General features: G+C 44.9%; 1 protein-coding gene across 1 annotated transcript in view; it reads left to right on the top strand.

The window, feature by feature from the left end:
* Window positions 1–21,096, top strand: part of ATP11C (ATPase phospholipid transporting 11C) — a 112,945-nt gene that overhangs the window by 41,332 nt on the left and 50,517 nt on the right. The window contains exons 2-3 of the mRNA XM_065410764.1: window positions 3,007–3,126; window positions 9,105–9,194. Coding sequence (XP_065266836.1) covers window positions 3,007–3,126; window positions 9,105–9,194 — 210 coding nt within the window. The remainder of the gene's footprint in view (window positions 1–3,006; window positions 3,127–9,104; window positions 9,195–21,096) is intronic.

Raw genomic sequence — 21,096 nt, 5'->3', positions numbered from 1 at the left:
TGGGGCAAAATCAGTACTTGGTCCTGCTAGTGAAGGCAGGGGGCTGGACTCAATGACCTTTCAGGGTCCCTTCCAGTTCTATGAGGTAGGTATATCTCCATATATTATATTTATTATTATGTAGTTCTTATCACAGTGGGGCCCTGATCCTGACTGGGGATTTAGAGCACCACTACAGTGCAAACAATTAGTACTAATATCCTGCTGGAAATGTGTTCGGTTTTTTAAATTTTTATTATTTTGGGGTCTTATTGTGCTTCCAGGTGAAAATATTTTCCATCAGAGTTTTCTTTGTTTTGTTTGGTTAATGTGTGTGAGAGAGAGCGTGAGTGGGGAAAGGAGGGAGAGAATGTAACCGATCTGTTTTAATGACAAGAGAAATTCTTTTCATGTTTGACCCGGATCTCTGACGTGTTTATAAATACCCTACGTCCTGTTGTTCTCTTTGCTATGAAGGCTATCCGGTCTAGGGGAATTAATTAAGGTGTGACCGTGGGTTATAATTCATTTGTAGCATCTCACTCTGGTTTAAAAAAAGAAATCTGTCTGCCTGCCTGCCATATTTTAGCCTTTTGACATTGATGTAGAGCAGGGGTCGGCAACCTTTCAGAAGTGGTGTGCCAAGTCTTCATTTATTCACTCTGATTTAAGGTTTCGCGTGCCAGTAATACATTTGAACGTTTTTAGACGGTCTCTTTCTATAAGTCTATAATTAATATATAACTAAACTATTGTTATATATAATGTAAATAAGGTTTTTAAAATGTTTAAGAAGCTTCATTTAAAATTAAATTAAAATGCAGAGCCCCCCGGACCAGTGGCCAGGACACGGGCAGTGTGAGTGCCACTGAAAATCAGCTCGCGTGCCGCCTTCGGCACGCGTGCCATAGGTTGCCTACCCCGATGTAGAGCTTTAAAGTGCAACTATGGGATTACGTGAATCCTACAACTATCTGCATGAAACTGGGATTACTTGGGAGTGTTTCCAGATGACTACCGGAGTTGTTCTCCTATATAGTAGCAATTTCCGGCGCCGGGGCTGGGAGCAGAATGGATTTTCCACATTCACGCGGGTTTGTCTCTGGGAAATGCAGTGTTTAAAGAGGAGAATAGCACAGAGAGCCATCAAGGAAAACATACTTCAGTTGGAATGGCACAGAGGGAGAGAAGTGCAACTAGAGAGGAAACATGTGAGATGCTGAGAGCTGGAACTGAGAGGCCTGACAAGGGAAGTGTGGAAACACCCAGTATTGTAATAGGACGAGTCAGGCCTCAAAAATCATGATTGGCTTTAAACTCCTGAAATTTAAAAAAAAAAAAAAAAAAAGGATTTTTTTTTTTATTCTGGTTTTTGAGCTTCCAGAGTTCCACGTTCTCAATCTTTCCTTTGAAAACGCGAAGGCTAGAAACGTACTTTATCTCTGCTTTCATTTTGTAATCACATGACACCGGGAGCTGTGACTTTAAGAGAAACCCCAAATATGCTGAGACTAGTGATAAAAACTCAAGACTTGGCGGGATGGTTACTACCAGTTGGACTGGCCCTCCAGTGGCCTGATATCCCAGCTCATAGACGTGGGTATGATCCTCCCTGCCAGCAGATGGAGACTGTCAAATTTGTGATGCAGTCATTCACCTTGCCTACCACAGCGTGCCTCAATGGTTTCCACCTCCAAGGACTGGAAACAATATTTTTTTGTCTGCTGAGACTTTAGTTAAGATTAACGTTGCTTCCTAAAAATCTCCGTAACGAAACCTTTCCTTTTGAAACGGTGGAGGTCCCTTTTGTGTGTCTCTGCCTGTGCTCACCACCCAGCTGAAATGTTCTTGAGCACCTGAATGCTTAAACGAGAAGAAAAATAATTAATTTTCTTGACACTCTAATAACACAGCTAACACCTGCCTTTTTGGCGCACTGCAGATGCTTCTACCTTGAGTAGATGAACGTGCACTAGGGGACTTTTAGTGCCCGGCAACAGAGTCCACGCAGGTGCCTAGTGTGCAGAGTAGATTTATACCCAATCTTGCCGCAAACGGAAGTGTTTCTGTAGACAGGCTCTAAGAAGAATTTTTCTTAAATATTCACACAATGATGTTTTAGCGGAACATATGAAGATTAAAAAGGAAACAACAAATCAAAATGTTTAGAATGACTCGGCCACAGATCAGAAGAGATTTCAAGGTCGGTCTAAAGATGTGTTCAGAGGTCAGAAGCTCAAAATAGCTCACATTGGGGAGCCCAAGGCAATGACTGACAAAGCCCTCAAAGGGTATTTTCCCCCCTCCTGAAGCAGAAAGTGGAAAGGTTTCTTCTTAGTAACAGTTTAAAGCAACTCGAGCAGATTGGAATATTTCCACTTGAGAGATGCCAGCCACTAATAGAAATGCTCAGACGTAGAGGAAAACTTTGCTTTCTTACATATCTTATTTGCAGTAGTGTTGTGGCCACGTTGGTTCCAGAATAGAGAGACAAGGTGGGTGAGGCAGTACCTTTTGTTGGACCAACTTCTGTTGGTGAAAGAGCTCTTTGTAAGCTCAAAAGCTTGCATCTTTCACTAACAGAAGTTGGTCCAATAAAAGATTATTACCTCACCCACTTTGTGTCTCATATATATCTTGGGTTTCAGAGTGGTAGCCGCGTTAGTTTGTATCTGCGAGAACAACGAGGAGTCCTTGTGGCACCTTAGAGACTAACAAATTTATTTAGGCATTCGCAGTGGACCAGGAAAGGCTGATAAAGGTGTAAATGTGGTCTTCTGGTATTTGGAAAGGTAATTATTACCCCTTGTGTGAGATAGGAAGACCATGAATATAATCACTTCTGCACTGCATTCATTCTATTCAACACTGTAATAAGAGAGCCCAGGACAATGGAAGTTCAGAAAGGCTGTGAGGGAGCCATCAGAATCCGAAGCATGTGGAACTCGTTATCTGGACACATGCATGGAAATGTGTGAATTTGAGAGCCAGGGACTTAACTTGCCTTTACCTTGTTGTCTCTGACAGTGCGCTGGCGAAGAGAAACGAGTTGGGACACGCACCGTGTTGGTTGGCCACCGCCCTGTTTCAGAAACCGATGCTTACGTCGAGCAGAAATTCTGTGATAATAGAATTGTCTCATCCAAGGTAAGTTGGTTCTCTTATTCCATGAGCTGTGGTCATTTCATCAACTGGAAAGTTTGCACGTTTCTGTTCCTGTTCCTCAACCTTATTGTATTTCATCATCAGTCATGGCTTCCTGACATTTAAAACCTCAGAAATCTATACTTGAGTAGTTAAAATGCTCTTTGCAAGAAGAAATTGCCCCAGTGTTCAGCTGTTCCATTACCGGTGCGGTAGGAGTTTTAATAACCAAGATTGTTAATCTAATAGGACTGTGGGTTGTAGTCTAAAATCGTGTACCTTGTATTAAAGAGACTCTTCTCTCTGAATCCCTCTATTGAGAGGTAGGGGATGAAATGTTATGTTCTGCTCTCTAATTTTGCACAAAATGTCCCACTGGGGTTTAGGAGAGATGTGCAAATGGTATTAGAATTGCATTTGTTAATAACACAGGGGCATATTATGATACCTCCTTCTGAGTCTAATTTATGATCTTCCTGATGCAATCTGAAAGCAGCTTGGAAGCTCATTTTGCACCGAACCACTGGTTTGTATATACACTTCCTTATTAATGCCCACTGAGTGAATGCACACATGAGTTCCCCCTCTGTGTGTTGAATAATATTGAGGCACAAAGAGTAGTACCTGCTTCAATGTTTTCTGGGTCTCCATTGTTTGGAGAGTGAAAATATAAAGGCAAGACAATATCTGATGTGATTGGTGACTTGCAAGGTTTTCGTTTGGGATTTGTTTGGTTATAAAATGAACAGATATCTAGAAGCACGACAGGTCTCATTTTTTTTTTTTTTTCTTTTCAAGTAGGACAAAAATAACTTAGTACAGTGTGTATTTTAACTCTTGGCCTTTCTGTTGGATAAAGAGGAAACCATGCAGTACTCTATTAATATAGCATTTGTCTATTCTGAACACAATGTGATGACACCTATCTTCTGGTTGATCTTATTTTACTTGACATCTATCAAGCTATTTCAAAAGACTTGGAAAAATTGAAGTACAATGTCAGACAGCTGGCAACAGCTATTGTTAAGCTAGTTGGGTGAATGTATATTTAGCTTGTTACTAAGGTGGCTTTGGGGATGCCCAGTATATAGTTACAGACTTTAGTCATACCATACTTATGATTTAAAGGTTACAGTGGGCATATTTTTTTTTTCTGCTCCAAACAATTCAAACGTCTGCTGCCTTTTATATCCTTTTGCTGTCTGCATTAGAACCAGAACTGACTTTGTGCTAGGGACCAGTTCCCGCAGGCTGACCTAGGTAAAACGCCATTTGACGTTTTTGCATTAGGTCTGCAAGATTGTGCCATTGGGGAATATCCATTTGGTTTTTTTTGTTTCTTTAGTGAATAATTGAATTATTTTAAAAACACTAATCTTGTGTAGAACTTCATCGATTTTTTTTTTTTTTTTTTTTTAAGTTATTTCCCTATTGATTTTTGACCTTTTTATATTTGGGAAGGAAGAGTCCATGCCTACCCCTCTCTCCTCCTCCCCTTTTTTCCCTCCTGCCCTCCAATGTTTAAAATGAAGCTGATGTGGACGTGGGTCTTCATTGTTTGCTTATTATCTGTGCACAAGCATCATTAATGATGTCAGTATGACTCTGGGAAAAGGGACTTGTTATTTCAAAGGACACATCTATTTGACCTGTTTTGTTTCTTAAACTTGCTTTTAAAGTTCATGTCGTTATTTTTTCCAAAACAAATGATCGTGATCTTCTCCCTTTCTCACCCCTAAAAAAATGTGAGAAACCAAATTGCAAGCAAGGCAACAAGGCAGTGTTCCAATAGCAAACATGTATGCAGTTCCTTCGATTTTTTTTTTTTTTTTTTTTTTAAGAGAAAAAAGCGAGAGTATGGAGTCTCAAGATTTTAAGGGGTTATCTTCACAGCAGAGAGAAAAAATTCATTATTTGAGCATTGTTTCCTTTTGATGTGTGGCATGCAGCACTAAAAGCTATTTACAGGCGGGAATCCCATTGATTTTTGTACTCTTTCCCCTAACCTCCTCCAATTGTTTATGTGGGGAGGAGGGGGTGTCAAACTTGGGAATAATTGATTTTTTTAAAAATTAAAATCCAGACAATACTCTTGTTTATAAGTCAATGAAGGAAGCCAGAATTTAAAGTGCAAAGTTAGAAGAAGGAACATGGAGTTATGTTGCATATTGGTGTGTAATTGTATTTACTGAAGTGCAAAAACCCAGTGGGCCAGATCTTGAAGTTTGCAAAGTCAGCAGCACAAAGGGGACTTAAAGCTACGTCACTGAGGAGCCCTTTTCGCGGCTATGATCAATGAAGGGAGGCTCTGGGCCTGGTAACTTTAGTTAAAGGGCCATTATCCCATAGGACTGAAGCCTTTTGTTGCTTAGCACAAATCCATTAATGGCACTAATAACCCTAGATATATTTACTATGAATCTTCTCCTATAGCCCTTAAACACAGGAATAGCTATGGTGATTTTTTGTTTTTTTTTTAATGGGCCCCTTCCATGTGGGAGGGCTTCAGGATCCAACACTACTGCATGTCTTCAGCAAACTAGCAAGGGATAAATCTAGACAGTCGTCTGTCAAAGGAGCCAGGGATTGAAAATGACACTAGTCTAAATTCCAAGACTTGCAGTTCTTCTGTTCATGCCCAGTGGCAAAATAGCACAACAGGACTGAGGGCACTTCCTGAATGGTGCATTCATCTCCAGCTCTGGTAACTTGCAAGATATAAGACATCAACACTGATAACCTTCCCTTCCCTCCTGCTTCAGTGTTGCCTGATGCATGATGACTGCTTTCAATCTGTATTGCTAAAACTATTGTACATAATCTGGAAATACGGACCTCCACCTTCCAATGAGCATAACACAGGGGTCGGCAACCTTTCAGAAGTGTTGTGCCGAGTCTTCATTTATTCACTCTAATTTAAGGTTGCGCGTGCCAGTAATACATTTGAACATTTTTAGAAGGTCTCTTTCTATAAGTCTATAATATATAACTAAACTATTGTTGTATATAACGTAAATAAGGTTTTAAAAAAGTTTAAGAAGCTTCATTTAAAATTAAATGAAAATGCAGAGCCCCGGACCAGTGGCCAGGACCTGGGCAGTGTGAGTGCCACTGAAAATCAGCTTGCCTACCCGTGCCATAACACGTGCCATAGGTTGCCTACCCCTGGCATAGCACATTCACCTCTCACTACAGGTGTTCGTGAGACTATTGGCATGTTCTCATGCTAGAATTAGAATGGTGGTTGGCTGAAGCATCGCCATAATAGGAATAAGCTGACTCTTTTGAAGCAGGTGTGTAAGCTAATGTTAGAAAAGCACCCCTCCTGCACCCCCCACCCATCCTTCAATTAATGTAGTGAAATCTCGACAGGTTTTTTTGACTGTGATTCTGTCTCCTAGAACAATTGGAGAAGCAGAGTTCTGTGCTGCTGCTGACTTCACAAACTGTTTGTTTCCACCTGCAAGCTACAAAAGCCGAATAGAAAAAAGTAGAGGGAAAAAAATGGATTTTTGGGGGGGGGAGTGGGGCAGAAGAAGAAGGTGGATATTTTCTCAACTTAATTGCACAATTGCCACTGCTCTTGCATGTGGAAAGAGGAAGTGCAGTATAGGAGTCAAACAGCGTCTTAGGCTTTTCTGTGGGAAGGAATTGTAATGGGGGTGCAAATATTGACTTTTTAGCAAAGTCCCGGAAGTTTCACCCAGTCTATTCTGTACCCAAGCTTTTAGCACCAACGTTTTATGTTCTGTCAGAGCTAGACCTGTTCTGTTGAACCAGTTTAATTCTGAGTTCACTGAGTTTTTTTTCTAAGCAATAACCTTGGACTCAAGGTCGGGCAGCAAACAATCTGGTGGTTGTCAGTCGGCGCACATGTCTGTCTTCAGTCCCAGTGTGGGTCTTGGGGGCTGCAGTCCTATCACACTGCAGCCTTTTATGAGGATGTTAGTTGGCCTCACACTTACTTCAGACAGGAGTGCAATTACAGGGAAGTTATTGCCCGTCGGAGGGACCATGTGCTTCACTTGACATGAGGGGAGGGGTGTGGATGGATAAAGGAAAGCATGTGGTCCGGAGTGTGGGTTTAATTTTTCCACCGACCTTGTAGATGTAGGTAGGGTGATCAGACAGCAAGTGTGAAAAATCGGGATGGGGTGGGGGGTAGTAGGTGCCTATATAAGACAAAGCCCCAGATATCAGGACTGTCCCTATAAAATCAGGACATCTGGTCACCCTAGATGTCTCTTCGGTTGTGTGGCAATAAGGCACACTGCAGATGCTTCTTTAACTATTTCACTGCTACATCAGTTACTGTCTGTATCCTACAATCCCAAGCTACTTCCATGGTCCAAAAGTCCCAGTAGCTGCCCACCCAGCTATGAAAACCTCCATTCCTCCTCTCTCTTCCCCCCACCAACTTCTACCATGCTGTGGCCATTGTCAGTGCGAAAACTTGCAATACATACACAATCCAAAACTTAAGGTCAGCCGAAAAACGAGCTGAATTTAATATAATATAAATCCCTCTGAGGGAACAGTGTTCTCGTTCGTATTTAATTCAGATAAAACTTCCATTTTGGAATTTATCCAGATCTGCTACAGAATTTCCTCATCCGCCTTCCCAGTTGTGATGGAGAATTCAAGTAGCTTTGTTGCGGAATACAGGGCGAGACTCTGTATGCTGCACCTCTAAGAGGAGATGCAGCCCAGAATTTATAGCCCAGGGGGTAAGTTGGATTTAACCGGCTGGTGGCACTGTTAGACACAGAGTTCCGAGTTCTTTCTTAATGCGCAAGCAGTCAGTCGGTCTTGGGCAGACACATGGTGGTGGTGCTGTCCTTTTTTTAGTGAGGTCTCTGTATAGAAACAGTGGTCCCAGGGGTGGGGTTGGAAGCTGTGTAAGCAGCAGGAGAGTTTTGCTGCTCTCTGTGAACCAGGCATTGATGTTGGTTTGAGATTCCTGAAAGGAGGCGTTGTCCTGCGTGCTGTTTGACCGTCTTATTTCGGGACAGGTGTATGTGTGTTAATCTTAGAATATATCCACGCTCTGCACCACCGATTTCCTCTCCACTGGAAAACAGACCTGCAAGGCCCCAGACATCCACTCAGCAGAGCTGTGACGCATCTTTGTGGCCTCCCAATTCTGCAGGGGTTGAAGTGGCCCCAGAATAATTCTGACAGATCTGTGGATCTGGCCGAGTTACAGCAGCCTGTCCCCTACGGGTGGCAGTGCGGCCTAGACCCTCCACAGCAGTGCTACTTGCTGCAGCCCTGCCGCCAGCATCACATCCTGTGTTTCCTAGGCTGAGTTTAGAGAGGCAACCTGGAGCTGTTTTCCTCAGTCCTTGCCCAGGGGGATTTCTCCCTTGGCTGAATCCAGGGCTTTTAGGGCACTTTTCTGCTGCTCTGACAGTCCTTTTTATGCATCACACGAGGGCTGGAGCAGGGTTAAGAATCCTTCATCCCTATTGCCACAGAACGTATGACCTTGGTGATGTCTGGTCTCTTTGTGAGAGAAACAATAGAGGAAGACTCCTTGGGCTGTTTCCCCCTGTGCATTCATGTAGCAGCTACTCACAAAGTGCCCCCTTACTCTCAATATTTGATGCTAATGAGTCTAGATACAATGGTGATAGGCACGTTAAAAATACACAGATAGTATGCCATTAGAATTGCTTAATGCTATTGTGAGTTTCTGAAGAGGTTCAATAATAAGAGAACTAACACCCTGGGCCAAATCTATCCTGGTTATAACATCCGTGAAATTATACCAGGGATACATCTGTCCAATATAACTACTTGACCTTTTTTTTTTTAAATGAAATCTTATTTCTTAGGAAACTTCTAAACATAAATTCCCTTTAACTCTCAATCCCTGGATGAATGTAGCTTCCTGTCGATCTTTGGTTCTATTGACATTCTGAAAATTTGTGTGCTGGTATTATTTGCACAGCTTATCTCTCTGTTCTTTCACCCTGCAGTACACTGTCTGGAATTTTCTTCCGAAGAATCTTTTTGAACAGTTCAGAAGAATTGCCAACTTTTATTTCCTTATCATTTTCCTTGTGCAGGTAAGGGCACTTTTAAATAGCAATGATGCAAAAATTATTATTATTTTTTTAAACCGATTGTTCGAAGCTTTAAACACAATTTGATAGAGGACTGAAACGGAAGACTGGCTCTTTACTGGTGCTTATGAAATCTTTTATTAGAAGCTATGTTTTGTCTCCTGCACACGCATTCAAAATACCATAACTGGTAACATTTCTGGGGCCATCTCAGACATATTGTGATGACTGTTGTTACAATTTAAGGGCCCTATTAACACTATAAGCACCATGAGATCACTTATAAATATGTCTACGTTGGAGCTGGAAGGTGTAATTTCCATCTCGAGGAGTCCTATTGGTGCTAGTTCTGATCAAGCTAGCATGCTAACAATAGAAGTGTAGCTGCCACAGAGGGAGGGGCTAGCTGCTCAGATACATACCTAGGGTCTCAGATCCTCATACTTAGGAAGTCTAGCCCCTCCCACTGCTCATACCCCCGTAGTTACACGTTTATTTTAGTGCCCGAGCTCAGTCAGATCTAGTGTCGGTATCTTTCCTTGAAACTGGAAATTTCACCTCCAGCTCCTATGTAGACATACCCGGTGTGAGTAAAACATATGTTAACGGCTGCAGGATTGAAACCTAGCTTTTTTGTACTCTTTATTGCTTCTCCCATCTAACCATACATTTTTTTCCATATAATAAGCGGCCTGGTAATATTATAGTTTGTGTAGATTTCAAGAAAACCAGAAGAGGTGCACAGTCCATCATTTGGATTGTTTTTTATATTTAGATGAGCATTTACTAAGTGTGTGCATTTGTGTAGGAGTTTGATTTTTGTAAAGAGATTTTATACATACTAAATTACAGACATACACATGATGTAATAAGATCTGTTTTTTTTCCGTGCTGATTTCTATGTAAAGAGGGCATTGATCTTGGGATTAGGGGAAATGCTGGTAGATATGAGTGTTCATTTTCTGTTACATTAGCTGAAAAATCAGGGGAGTTCCCAAAATATGTTTGCAAAAGAAAGGTGGTTTTTTGTTTGTTTTGTTTGTTTTAGTAAAATGTGGATGAAACACAAGGAAGTATATTTCGCTCTTTTTATAACTGAACATTGGGGTTTTAAAAAAATACTCAACTGACTGGTTTGACTTAACCAGACAGGTAAAACTTCAGCCTATTCATCTAGTAAATGAAGTCTTAGATCTGTTACATACGGTAGTCTGCAATAAAGGCGTCCTTTGAGGGATTAAGTTGATTAATACCTCTATGCTTCACTTTTATTATTATCTATAGAATCATAGAAATGTAGACTGGAAGGGACCTCAGTAGGTCATCTAGTCCAGTCCCTTACACTGAGGCAGGACCTAAGTATTATCTAAACCAGGGGTGGCCAACCTGAGCCTGTTAAGGAGCTAGAATTTACCAATGTACATTGCCAAAGAGCCACAGTAATACGTCCGCTCCCCACCCCGGCTCCCAGTGCCTCCTGCCCACCGGCAGCCCTGCCGATCAGCGCCTCCCGCTCCGTCCCATACCTCCCGATCAGCTGTTTTGTGGTGTGCAGGAGGCTCTGGGGGGGAGAGGGAGGAGCGAGGACATGTCAGGCTCAGGGGAGGGGGTGGGAAGGGGTGGAGTGGGGGCAGGGCCCATGGCAGAGCCAGGGGTTGAGCAGTGAGCACCCCCCGGCACATTGGAAAGTTGGCACCTGTAGCTGCAGCCCTGGAATCAGTGCCTATACAAGGAGCCGCATATTAACTTCTGAAGAGCCGCATGTGGCTCCGGAGCTAAAGGTTGGCCACCCCCGATCTAGACCATATCTGACAGGTGTTTATCTAACCTGGTCTTGAAAACCTCCAGTGACAGAGATTCTACAACTAGCCTTACAGCTAGGAAGTTTTTCCTAATAACTATCCTAAATTTCCTTTGCTGCAATTAAAGATTTACTGCTTGTCATGTCCTCCGTGGTTAAGGAGGACAATTTATCACCTTCCTCTTTATAACAACCTTTTACATATATGAAGACTGTTATCATATCCCCCTCAGTCTTCTCTTGGCCTACTCTGTCCTTGGTTTTCCCATTGCTTTTAATGTATTTGTAAAATGTTTTATTGTTACCCTTTATGTCCCTAGTTAGTTTAAACTCATTTTGTGCCGTGGCCTTTCTAATTTTATCCCTACATGCTTGTGGTGTTGTTTTCATTATATATAGTACATATATATGTCATCCTTTGTAATTTGACCCAGTTTCCACTGTTTGTATGACTGTTTTTTGAATTTCAGGTGGTTGAAGATCTCCTGGTTAATGCAGGGTGGTTTCTTACTATTCTTCCTATCTTTCCTACACCCTGGGATTGTTGGCTCTTGTGCTTTTAATAATGTCTTTTTAAAAAATTGCCAACCCTCTTGAAGTCGTCCCTCCCCCGTCCCCATTGGAGTTGCTTCTCAGAGGATCTTACCTACCAATTCTCTGAGTTTGCTGAGGTCTATTGTCTTTATTCTGCTGTTTTTCCTCCTACCATTCCTTAGAATCATGAATTCTGTTTCATGGTCACTTCCACTCAGGCTGCCTTCCACCTTCAAATTCCCAACCCAAGTTCCCTATTTGTCAGAATCAAGTCTAGAACAACCTCTCCGCTCGTCGCTTTCTCCACCTTCTGTAATAAAAAGTGCATTCCAAGAACTTGTGGGATAATCTGTGCCCTGCTGTCTTATTTTCCCAACAGATGTCTGGATAGTTGAAGTCCCCCATCACCACCAACTACTGTGTTTTCAATGATTTGATTAGTTGTTTACAAAAAGATCCTTCCATGTCTTCCTCCTGGTCTATACTAGACCCCTACCATGACATCACTCTTGTTTTTTATCCCTTTTATCCTTATCCAGAGACTTTCAATGGGTCTGTTTTCCACTTCTTTATCAACCTCAGTGAAGGGGTAATGCATCTTTGCTATTCCTCCTCTTTTTCCCCTCTGCTCATCCTTCCTGAAGAAGCTGTTCCCTTCTGTACCAGTATTCCAGTCATGGGAATTATCCCACCCACCAAGTCTCTGTGGTGCCAATTATGTCATAATTGTGATTATTCCTTAGTATTTCTAGCTCTTTCTCTTTATTAGATTTCCCATCTGTATTCCCTCTTGTCTCTCCTTTGCTCCTGCTGCGATTGCCCACGTTCCTCCTCCCCACTCCACCCCCCCAGGATTTTGACCCTGCACCCAGGTCTCCATGTTCTGGACTTACCTGTGGGCTTTTCCCTCCTGCCCGCATCAAACCTAGATACTCTTCCTCTTTCCCTTCCTTGATCGGTGGACTCTTCTCAGCAGTCCTTTTCGGAACAGAAGCCAAAATCCTCCCGGTGACACCATCTGCGCAGCCAGGCATTAACCACCAGGATGTCTTTCTCTGCCTGAGCCCCCTACCTGTGACCGGAAGGTGACACCACCTGCGCCCCCAACTCCCTCACACTCCCTCCCAGAGTCCTGTAGTTACTTCCGATTTGCTCAGGGTCATATCACACGGTATAATTAGTGCCCACTTGGATGAGCAGCATGGGGTAGAAGTCAGAGGGCCAGATGATGCTCAGTAATCCTTCCGTAATGTCTCAGGTAGGCAGCACACCTCCTGGGTGCTAGGTCAGGCCGGCAGATAGACACCTCTGTCCTCCATAGAAGGGAGTCATTGACCACCATCACCCTTCCTCTTGGGATTGATGGCCATGATCCTTCCAGCCTAGGGGGGACATGGCTTCTCCTCCTGCACCTTTGGGGGAAATTTCTCATCCCTTGTTGCCAGAGCAGCATAACATTTTTTTTTTTTTTTTTTTTAAATCTCTATGGACAGTGGGTTGGGAGCAGGGGTGGAGTACTGCCTGCTGCCAGAAGTAGCCATCAGCCAGCTTCCTCCTCGTGAAAGAGCCATTTCCTCCTCCCCTGATGGTGCTATTGCAATCCCCTCCAGCTGGATTGCTCCCTCCATCGTGGAGGTCTCCAGAGGCATATTTACAATGAATTCCTTGTGTGAATGGATGCTCCTCAGCCTAGCCACCTCCTCCTGTAGCTCTCCTACCTGCCTCCTGAGTAGGCACCTCTCACCCTGGGTGGTCTCCCCAGCCTGGCTTTCTATGTTGAGGAAATGCAGGCCACAGTCTCTGCAAACCCACACCAGGACCTGGGTAAAGGTGGGTTCTTTGTCTGGACACAGGTGCAGGTGGAGAAGCCAGGAGCACTGCTGGCACCGGCAATGGGGCCTTTTCGATCCAGGGTGATTTTGTTCTTTCTTCCACTTACAAACTCTGTCTCAAACTCTTATGTTTGCTGGTCCCTGTTTGCTGTCTCCCCTTGGTCACTTAGCATCTGGCTTTTAAGCATCTGGCTATGCTACAGTTTAACAAAATTGGATGCCTAGTAAATTGTTATAAAGCATAATGCTCCACTTCAGCCATAAAGATTTCCATGACTGCTGCAGAAATAGGTGATCCCAACATAATTCCTGTGGACTGTGCATAATGTTGCCTGCTTTACACAAAGGGACAAACTCACTTCTGGGGTTAGCTGATGCCAATGAAATCCAATGGAGATGCACCACTCCAGTTTGTCAGAAGTGAACTTGGCCTGCGTATGTACCAAAGTAATGCGCTAAAGTCAGGATGTCCCTCCAGGATACCCGATAGTCTGAAGTCACAGTATTACATCTTATCTTCTGCCCCTCTTAATGGAGTTTGGGGAGACTGGAATAACTGAATGTGTTACCTTACTGTACCCAGTCACCTAGCTGGGTGACATTGATATATTTCCTGGCAGTTCAGTTGCAGACTCATTTTAGACATAGACCTAGGGATCTAGCTATGAAATTGATTGTGTGCAGATGGATTAAAGAGCATTTTTCTTGTTTTCGGTTTTTATTCCAAAAACTGTGACCATGTTTAAAGTAAGAAAACTACCCACATATTGAATTAGGGATAAAAACCACACCTGATGCTGTTAATACAGGTCACTAACAGACAGCTGCCAGGCACTTTTCATTCTGGAAGTACTGAAGATCTCACTTACCTTTAATAAGCCCTTAAGGCCATTCCATTCATTTAAAGTATCAAGGGGCTACCTTGACAAATGCCATTTATGGCCGAAATGTTGGTGTCGATCAAGTTAACGTATGTTAAATTAATGGACTTGCCCGAAGTGTTTCCTTATAAGTGAAGGGTTCAGCAGACTCTTGACTGAGGAGTGCAGAGGAATTAGATGTTGAATTCAGTCCTGTGTTGGGGTTGGTCCTGCTTCCGCGTAGGCCTGGTGTCCAAAAGCCCATTGACTTCAGTGGCTCAGGGTCAAGTCCATGTTGGGGAGGGAATGTGTCTTTGCTTGAAAGCACACATGAAATATACGTGTGTGAAAATACCTTTTAGTTGGTTGCTTGATTGATTAGTAAGGCATCCACTGGATTAATCTACTGAAACCATTATCTAGACAATTGCTCCTCTGAAGCAACCTAACGCCTGCAAATAAAGCTGAGTTTGGATAAGTATAGTCAGCATCTTTTTACCGAAATGAGGAAATGAAGGAGATAGGCAGCTTAGGAACTGGAAAATACTTTTGAGTGACAGAGGGAATGGTCTGGTGCTTCCTGAATCATGGAATTCAGTTGGGTAGAAACAACAGATGAACAAAAACCTTCATATACTAGCAGGACTCAGTTACTTTAAAATGAAGTCAGAGTATGCTGCTGTAGTCCTGGTCTAAATACAGATGCAGGTTGAGCTACCTGCTGCTTGTTGGATCCTTGTTATAAGGCAAGTGTCTTAGAAACAACTTCATAGTACGCTTACGCTATCTTTATTTTGCTGTGTTAGTCTCAAAAGTTGCCTGTGAGTTTCACAAAAGGGAAGACTGTACTACAGGGGATGTATATGGAATACGGTAATAATATGGAAATTCCCACATGAAGTATCTATATCCGGGGTGGGCAAACCACAGTGCATGGGCTAGATCTGGCCCGCCAGCTGTTTTAATCCAGTCCTCAAGCTCCCGCTGTGGAGTGGGGTCTGGGGCGTGCCCCGTTCCGGCACTCTAGCTGGGGAGCGGGACTCCACGCGGCTCCTGGAAGCAGCAGCCTGGCCCCCCTCCGGCTCTTACGTGTAGGGGCAGCCAGCGGGCTCCATTCTGAACGCTGCCCCCGCAACCCCTATTGGCTGGGAACTGCAGCCAATGGGAGCCGCAGGGGCAGTGCCTGCGGACGGGGCAGCATGCAGAGCGGAGCCCCCTGGCCACCCCTATGCGTAGGAGCCCAAGAAGGGACATGTTGCTGCTTGAGGTAAGCGCCGCCCAGAGCCTGCACCCCTAAGCCTCCCCTCGTGCCCCAACCCCTACCCCAGCTCTGATCCCCCCCTTCCCACCCTCCGAACCCCTTGATCCCTGCCTAGAGCCCCCTCCCACACCCTGAACTCCTCATTTATGGCCCCAACCACAGCCCTCACCCCCTCCCGCACTCTAACCCCAATTTTGTGAGCATTCATGGCCCTCGGGCCAAAAAGTTTGCCCACCCCGATCTATATGAACAAAAATATAACCAGAATACTCTCATGTATGCATCATGGCAAGCTCTCTTGGCACAGTAGAGCCTCAGAGTTACAAACAGCAGAGTTACAAACTGACCAGTCAACCACACACCTCATTTCGAATCAGAAGTACGCAATCAGGCAGCAGTAGAGATCAAACAGAAAAAAGCAAATACAGGACAGTACTGTGTTCAATGTAAACTACTAAAATAATAAAGGGAAGGCAGCATTTATCTTCTGCATAGTAAAGTTTCAAAGCTGTATTAATTCAATGTTCAGTTGTAAACTTTTGAAAGAGCCACCATAATGTTTTGTTCAGAGTTACGAACAACCTCCATTCCCGAGGTGTTTGGGACTCTGAGGTTCTACGGTAGGGGGCTCTGGGCAGGGCCGGCTCTAGGCACCAGCAAAACAAGCTGGTGCTTGGGGCGGCACATTTTTAGGGGCGGTATGGCCGGCGCCAGAATGCCGCCCCTAAAAATGTGCCTCGGCCGCCCTAGCTCACCTCCGCTGCCACTCGCGCGCCGCTGCTCCCCCTCCCTCCCAGACTTGAGAGCCTGGGAGGGAGGGGGAGAAGCGGTGCCCGCGCCGTGGCCACTCGGAGTCTCCCCCTCCCTCCCAGGCTCTCAAACCTGGGAGGGAGAGGGAGATCCCGAGCGGCCGCGGCGCGCGAAACAGCTGTTTCGCGCGCCGCTGCTCCCCCTCCCAGGCTTGAGAGCCTGGGGGGAGGAGGCAGGGCTGGGGATTTGGGGAAGGGGCGGAGTTGAGGCGGGGCCGGGGTGGGGGTAATTAAAAAACGTGGGGGGGGGGGGGGACGGCCAAAATTGTTTTTGCCTTGGGCGGCAAAAATCCTAGAGCCGGCCCTGGCTCTGGGGATGGCAGAAGGCATGATACATTTATGTGTCCAAAGCTTTACCTCACGTGGCCTCCGTTTTACTAAAAATGACGCCACCGTTGTGCCTGGGGGCAGGCAGATCTTGAAAATTAACTCTCTGCGATAGGGGGATGACCTGTTTCATAAATATGGTCATTTAGGGCCTGTCTACACAGTAAAAGCTGTGCTGAGGCTTGCCTACCTGAGGCTTTGTCTTCACTACCCGCCGATCCGGCGGGTAGCAATCGGTTTATCGGGGATCGGCTTACCGCGTCTAGTGAAGACGCGGTAAAATCGATCCCTGATCGCTCTGCCGTCGACTCCGGAAATCCACCTCGGCAGGAGGCGGCAGCGGAGTCGGCGGCAGCGGTCGACTTTCCCGCGTCCTCACCGCTAGGTAAGCCGACCTAAAATACGCAACTTCAGCTACGGTATTCACGTAGCTGAAGTTGCGTATCTTAGGTCGGACCCCCGCTGTAGTGTAGACCTAGCCTGAGCTACTTGAATCCAGCTAGTGCAGGTAACAGAAGCAGTGAAGACAGCACAGCATTGGCTTCAGCATAGGTAGTACAATCCTATCACAGCCCCTAGGTACACACTCGGCTCACTAGCCCACGCCGTGTTATCTTCCCTACAGTTTTTACCTGGGCTAGCTGGATTCAAGCTAACAAAGTGAGCTAGTCCATACACAGCTTTTGCTGCGCAGACCTACCTTAGATGCATAACTGGCCATGTGTGCGTGCAAATACCCAATTGGAGCCCACACGTGCATTGCTTGCACACAGAGCTGAGTGCAGCCATCTCTGAACGTCCCTAGCCATCTAGGATTTACCACTGTTAAATGTAAATACTTTAATGTGGTGTGAATTTGGCTTCTTACAAACGGGACCCTTTCTGACTCTCTGCTCTGTTCGTGGTGTTTTTGCATAAAGCAGTGCAAAAATCACAGTGTAAGGCCATTTCCAGGGATTAATATGTGCTGACTATCTCAAAACAGCTTCCTAGGGACAGATAAGAAACGTTTTGTGCATAATGTAGCTTTTTACAAAGAACTGAAAACAACACATACAGATTCTATTGTTCATGAGCGCTCCAGTGAAACACCAATAGATGTTGCAAAACAAAGGCCTTTTGTTTATATGAATACAAGGCATTTCTGGTAAACTTTCCTTGCGCTTTCCCTCTCCTCTATCACCCAGTACATCTGCCTCCATCCATATTCCTGCCTCAACCCCAACCACAATCGGCTGGATCCCTGAAGTAGGACAACACGCTTCCTGTATGCCAGTTTGGGATCTGTGTGACCGCAATGCAGCGGTCTGTCCAAGTATGCTCCCCCCCCCCCCCAGCCCCCTGTCATTTTAAGGTCCTCTCTGGGAGATCTGTACTGGAGATTATGGTCTCTGACAGCGAGGGAGCTGTACAATATGCTCAGATTTATTTCTGTCTCTCATTCTAGAACTTGTTTGGTCTGAACTCCAAGCTCCATTCGCCTGTCTGATTGTGCCCCCATCACATCCAAAGGGAAACTGGTCCTTGGAAATTTTAGGGTGGGGGTGAGGGGTGAAGCTCACCAGCAATGCATAGAAACTGCTCCGGCTAGTCTGTCAAACCAAAGGCTCTGCATAAAATATGTAACCAATGCGATAACGCTGGATGCCAAATCTTAGTGTTGCCGTGGTTTTAGTTTTTCTGATTCCTTTAATTTCTCCTCGTTATGAACCTGTTTCAGTGACCACACACTTCCTATACCCTAAAAACTGGGCTGAATCATGAGAAGGTCAATAGAAATGGACAGTTCCCATTCTCTAGGGTCCCCCTACTGTTTAATTAAAGTCTCAAAGCTGGCCTGCTATGTTCTTTCCTTGCTACGGGCATGTCTTCACTGCAGTGTCAGCTCGAGGTACACCGAGTGTTGCCCCATACCCAACTCCCGTGCACACCCACAAGTTAAGTGGTGTTTTATACTCCACTTAGCTGATCCAAGTACTGCTGACACTCAAGCTAATACTGCAGCAGGGAAACAGCTACTCTGTGCTGCTAGTCCGAGCAGTGTGTGCCACCGTAGCGTTTGGCAGTGCAGCTGCTCTCACTTTTAGAGCCCTCTGACCTTTTTATTCTTCTATAATTGTTCATTTTATTTTTTGGGAATTTCTTGTTCTTTCATTTTGTCCATGGAAAAAAAAGATTTTGCTTTATTTCTTTTTATTACACTTACAGGAATAAAATACCTCAAATGACCATATGCAAATAAACACGGTGTAAAAATCCCAATTTGAATATATTACATGATTTTATGAGGCGTTATTCCATGGCGTTGAAAGGTTTCAGGAATTAAAAGCTGACATAAGAGTTCCCTACATTTTCTCTTTCCTTGGCCTGTTGTCTTACAATCAATGTATACTTCGGGGGAAAAAACTTGTCACAATCTACACCAGGGATAGCCAATTATTTTTTTTGTCAGGGTCCAAATTTCTTGGTCAAGGTGTAGTCAAGGTCCAGACACCAGAGAAAATAATGCAAAAGTAACAATAATGATAAGTAAATAAAAAGATTTTGTGGTCTGTTCAAAAGTGTTTGGCGGTCCTCATGTGGCCCGCGGTCTACCTCTTGACTACTGACCTACACTACCCTTGGCCTACACTAACCACAGGGTACATGAGCCACAAAATAATGGTATTGGATAAACTGGCATTCTGGTATCTGAGTCCAAACCTACGTTGGTGACTGCACAATCTGTGACTTTCCACAAGATGTTGAACCACTCACATTATAAAGACGTGTGCAGGTGCAAACTCCCCATCCCCATTAGCCACCCCCAAGTTCCCTGGATAGCTACTAATGGTCCCCCCCGCCCTTGAAATGTACCCAATACTTCAGCCCCCAACTAACCCTCCCATCTCCATTCAGTGCCACAAATCCCATGGGACATCACGGCTCTTCCCAACCCCTACTGCTTCCTTCTCCAACTCTCCCATGCCCTCTCTCCCATTGAATCTCACCCCCTCCAGTCCCCATTAGCCCTGATAACCATTAGTCCCAGGGACTCCTCCCCTATCTCTGTGTCCAACAGAACATGCTCATCTGCAAAGTCAAGATTGTGAAGTTTTTTTCTTTATTCCACATAACTCCTGCAGCCTCCTTTCGTGTTGCTCTTTGCATCACATAAGCTATCACAGTGCAGAGAAGAGAGGTGCAACCCCGGCAAACTCTGTTGATGATCTTAAACCAATTGCTCTCTCCCCTTCCTGTCCTTACACAGCTTTTCGAACCTTCATACAGTCTTGTCCAGTCTCTTTCTAGGAAACCCATAGAGTCAGAAGATCTATAGCAATTCTATGAATGTGGTGGCTGGGCCATGTGTAGATTAGACTCTTCTACTGCATCTGAATTAATTGACCTGGTCTTGTGGATCTAGCATTAGAGACTTTTACGCATTTAGAGCCAGAGGTCCTGGAGTTAGTCCCCACAGATGACCCAGCCATTATGCATGCACTAAGCCTGAATGAGAAACCCCTGTGCTTCACCCCAAATCCATGCATATTTCACTCTCCCCCTCAATAAATCACACCCCGCCACTCCCTCCAAAGTTCAACTCTGACCCCCAAGTATAGCTCTATCCCACACAAAATCAAATTAATGGGGCCTGCCCAGGCTTCCTGTAGGGCTTCACTGCTGCTTCTGGCTCCCCATCCCATCCTCTGAAAGGAACTGTGGGTTGGAGACAGTGGCGTAGTGGAGCCGGAACAGTGATCCGGTTCCATTATGTCCCACTCCTCTGCAGCTGGTAACTCGGCAGGGCTGGCTGGGCTCAGCTCCCTGCTGTGGGCATTTTGACGTGCCTTGCTTTGCCACTCCCACTCCATGCCTGACCCTCCTGCTCCGTTCCACCCCTCTTGTTAAAGGAGCCAATCAGTGGCTCCTCTGTGCATTTGTCCTGCCCTGTGGGGAAGGAGTCAGTGGCGCTCTGCCCACTTGCCCTGACCATACACGTAGAACTCCCCAGAAGCTTGGCCTCCCCTTGCAGATGACTGGATTTTGTGAACCAGCCAGTTAGACACCATCACAATAGGAGGAGCAAGGAAAAGGCATCTTAGTTCATTCTGGCAATTCTGGTTTGGGTTCTATTGATGATACTAGAGAATGGTCCATGGTGTGGTTGTTGAACATGGTACCCAGTGCTGGCCCTGCTGTTCAATCTTCAAGGTGAAACTGACCATGTTTGGTGCAGATTATACGGTGTGTGGGCAGGCAGGTGCATGGAAACTTTCTGGTTTGAACCCATAATGCCCCTTGCTTAGGCTGCACACCACAAAGGTGCATGACTGAGACGCATTCTCTAAGCCCTGTTGGATACAGAAACTCGTTCAGCTGCCTCAGTCTGCTTCGGATCAAAACTTCATAGTCACTTAGGAGACTTTCCATTGACTTTCAGTGGGATTTGTATACCTCAATTCTTAAGGTGCTTATGTAAATCTCCCTCCTACACTCCA

The sequence above is a fragment of the Emys orbicularis genome, chromosome 9, assembly GCF_028017835.1.
Source record: "Emys orbicularis isolate rEmyOrb1 chromosome 9, rEmyOrb1.hap1, whole genome shotgun sequence".
Classification (NCBI taxonomy): Eukaryota; Metazoa; Chordata; order Testudines; family Emydidae; genus Emys; species Emys orbicularis.
Note: the sequence above shows the minus strand (reverse complement) of the source record. Positions and strands in the feature narration are given on the sequence as shown.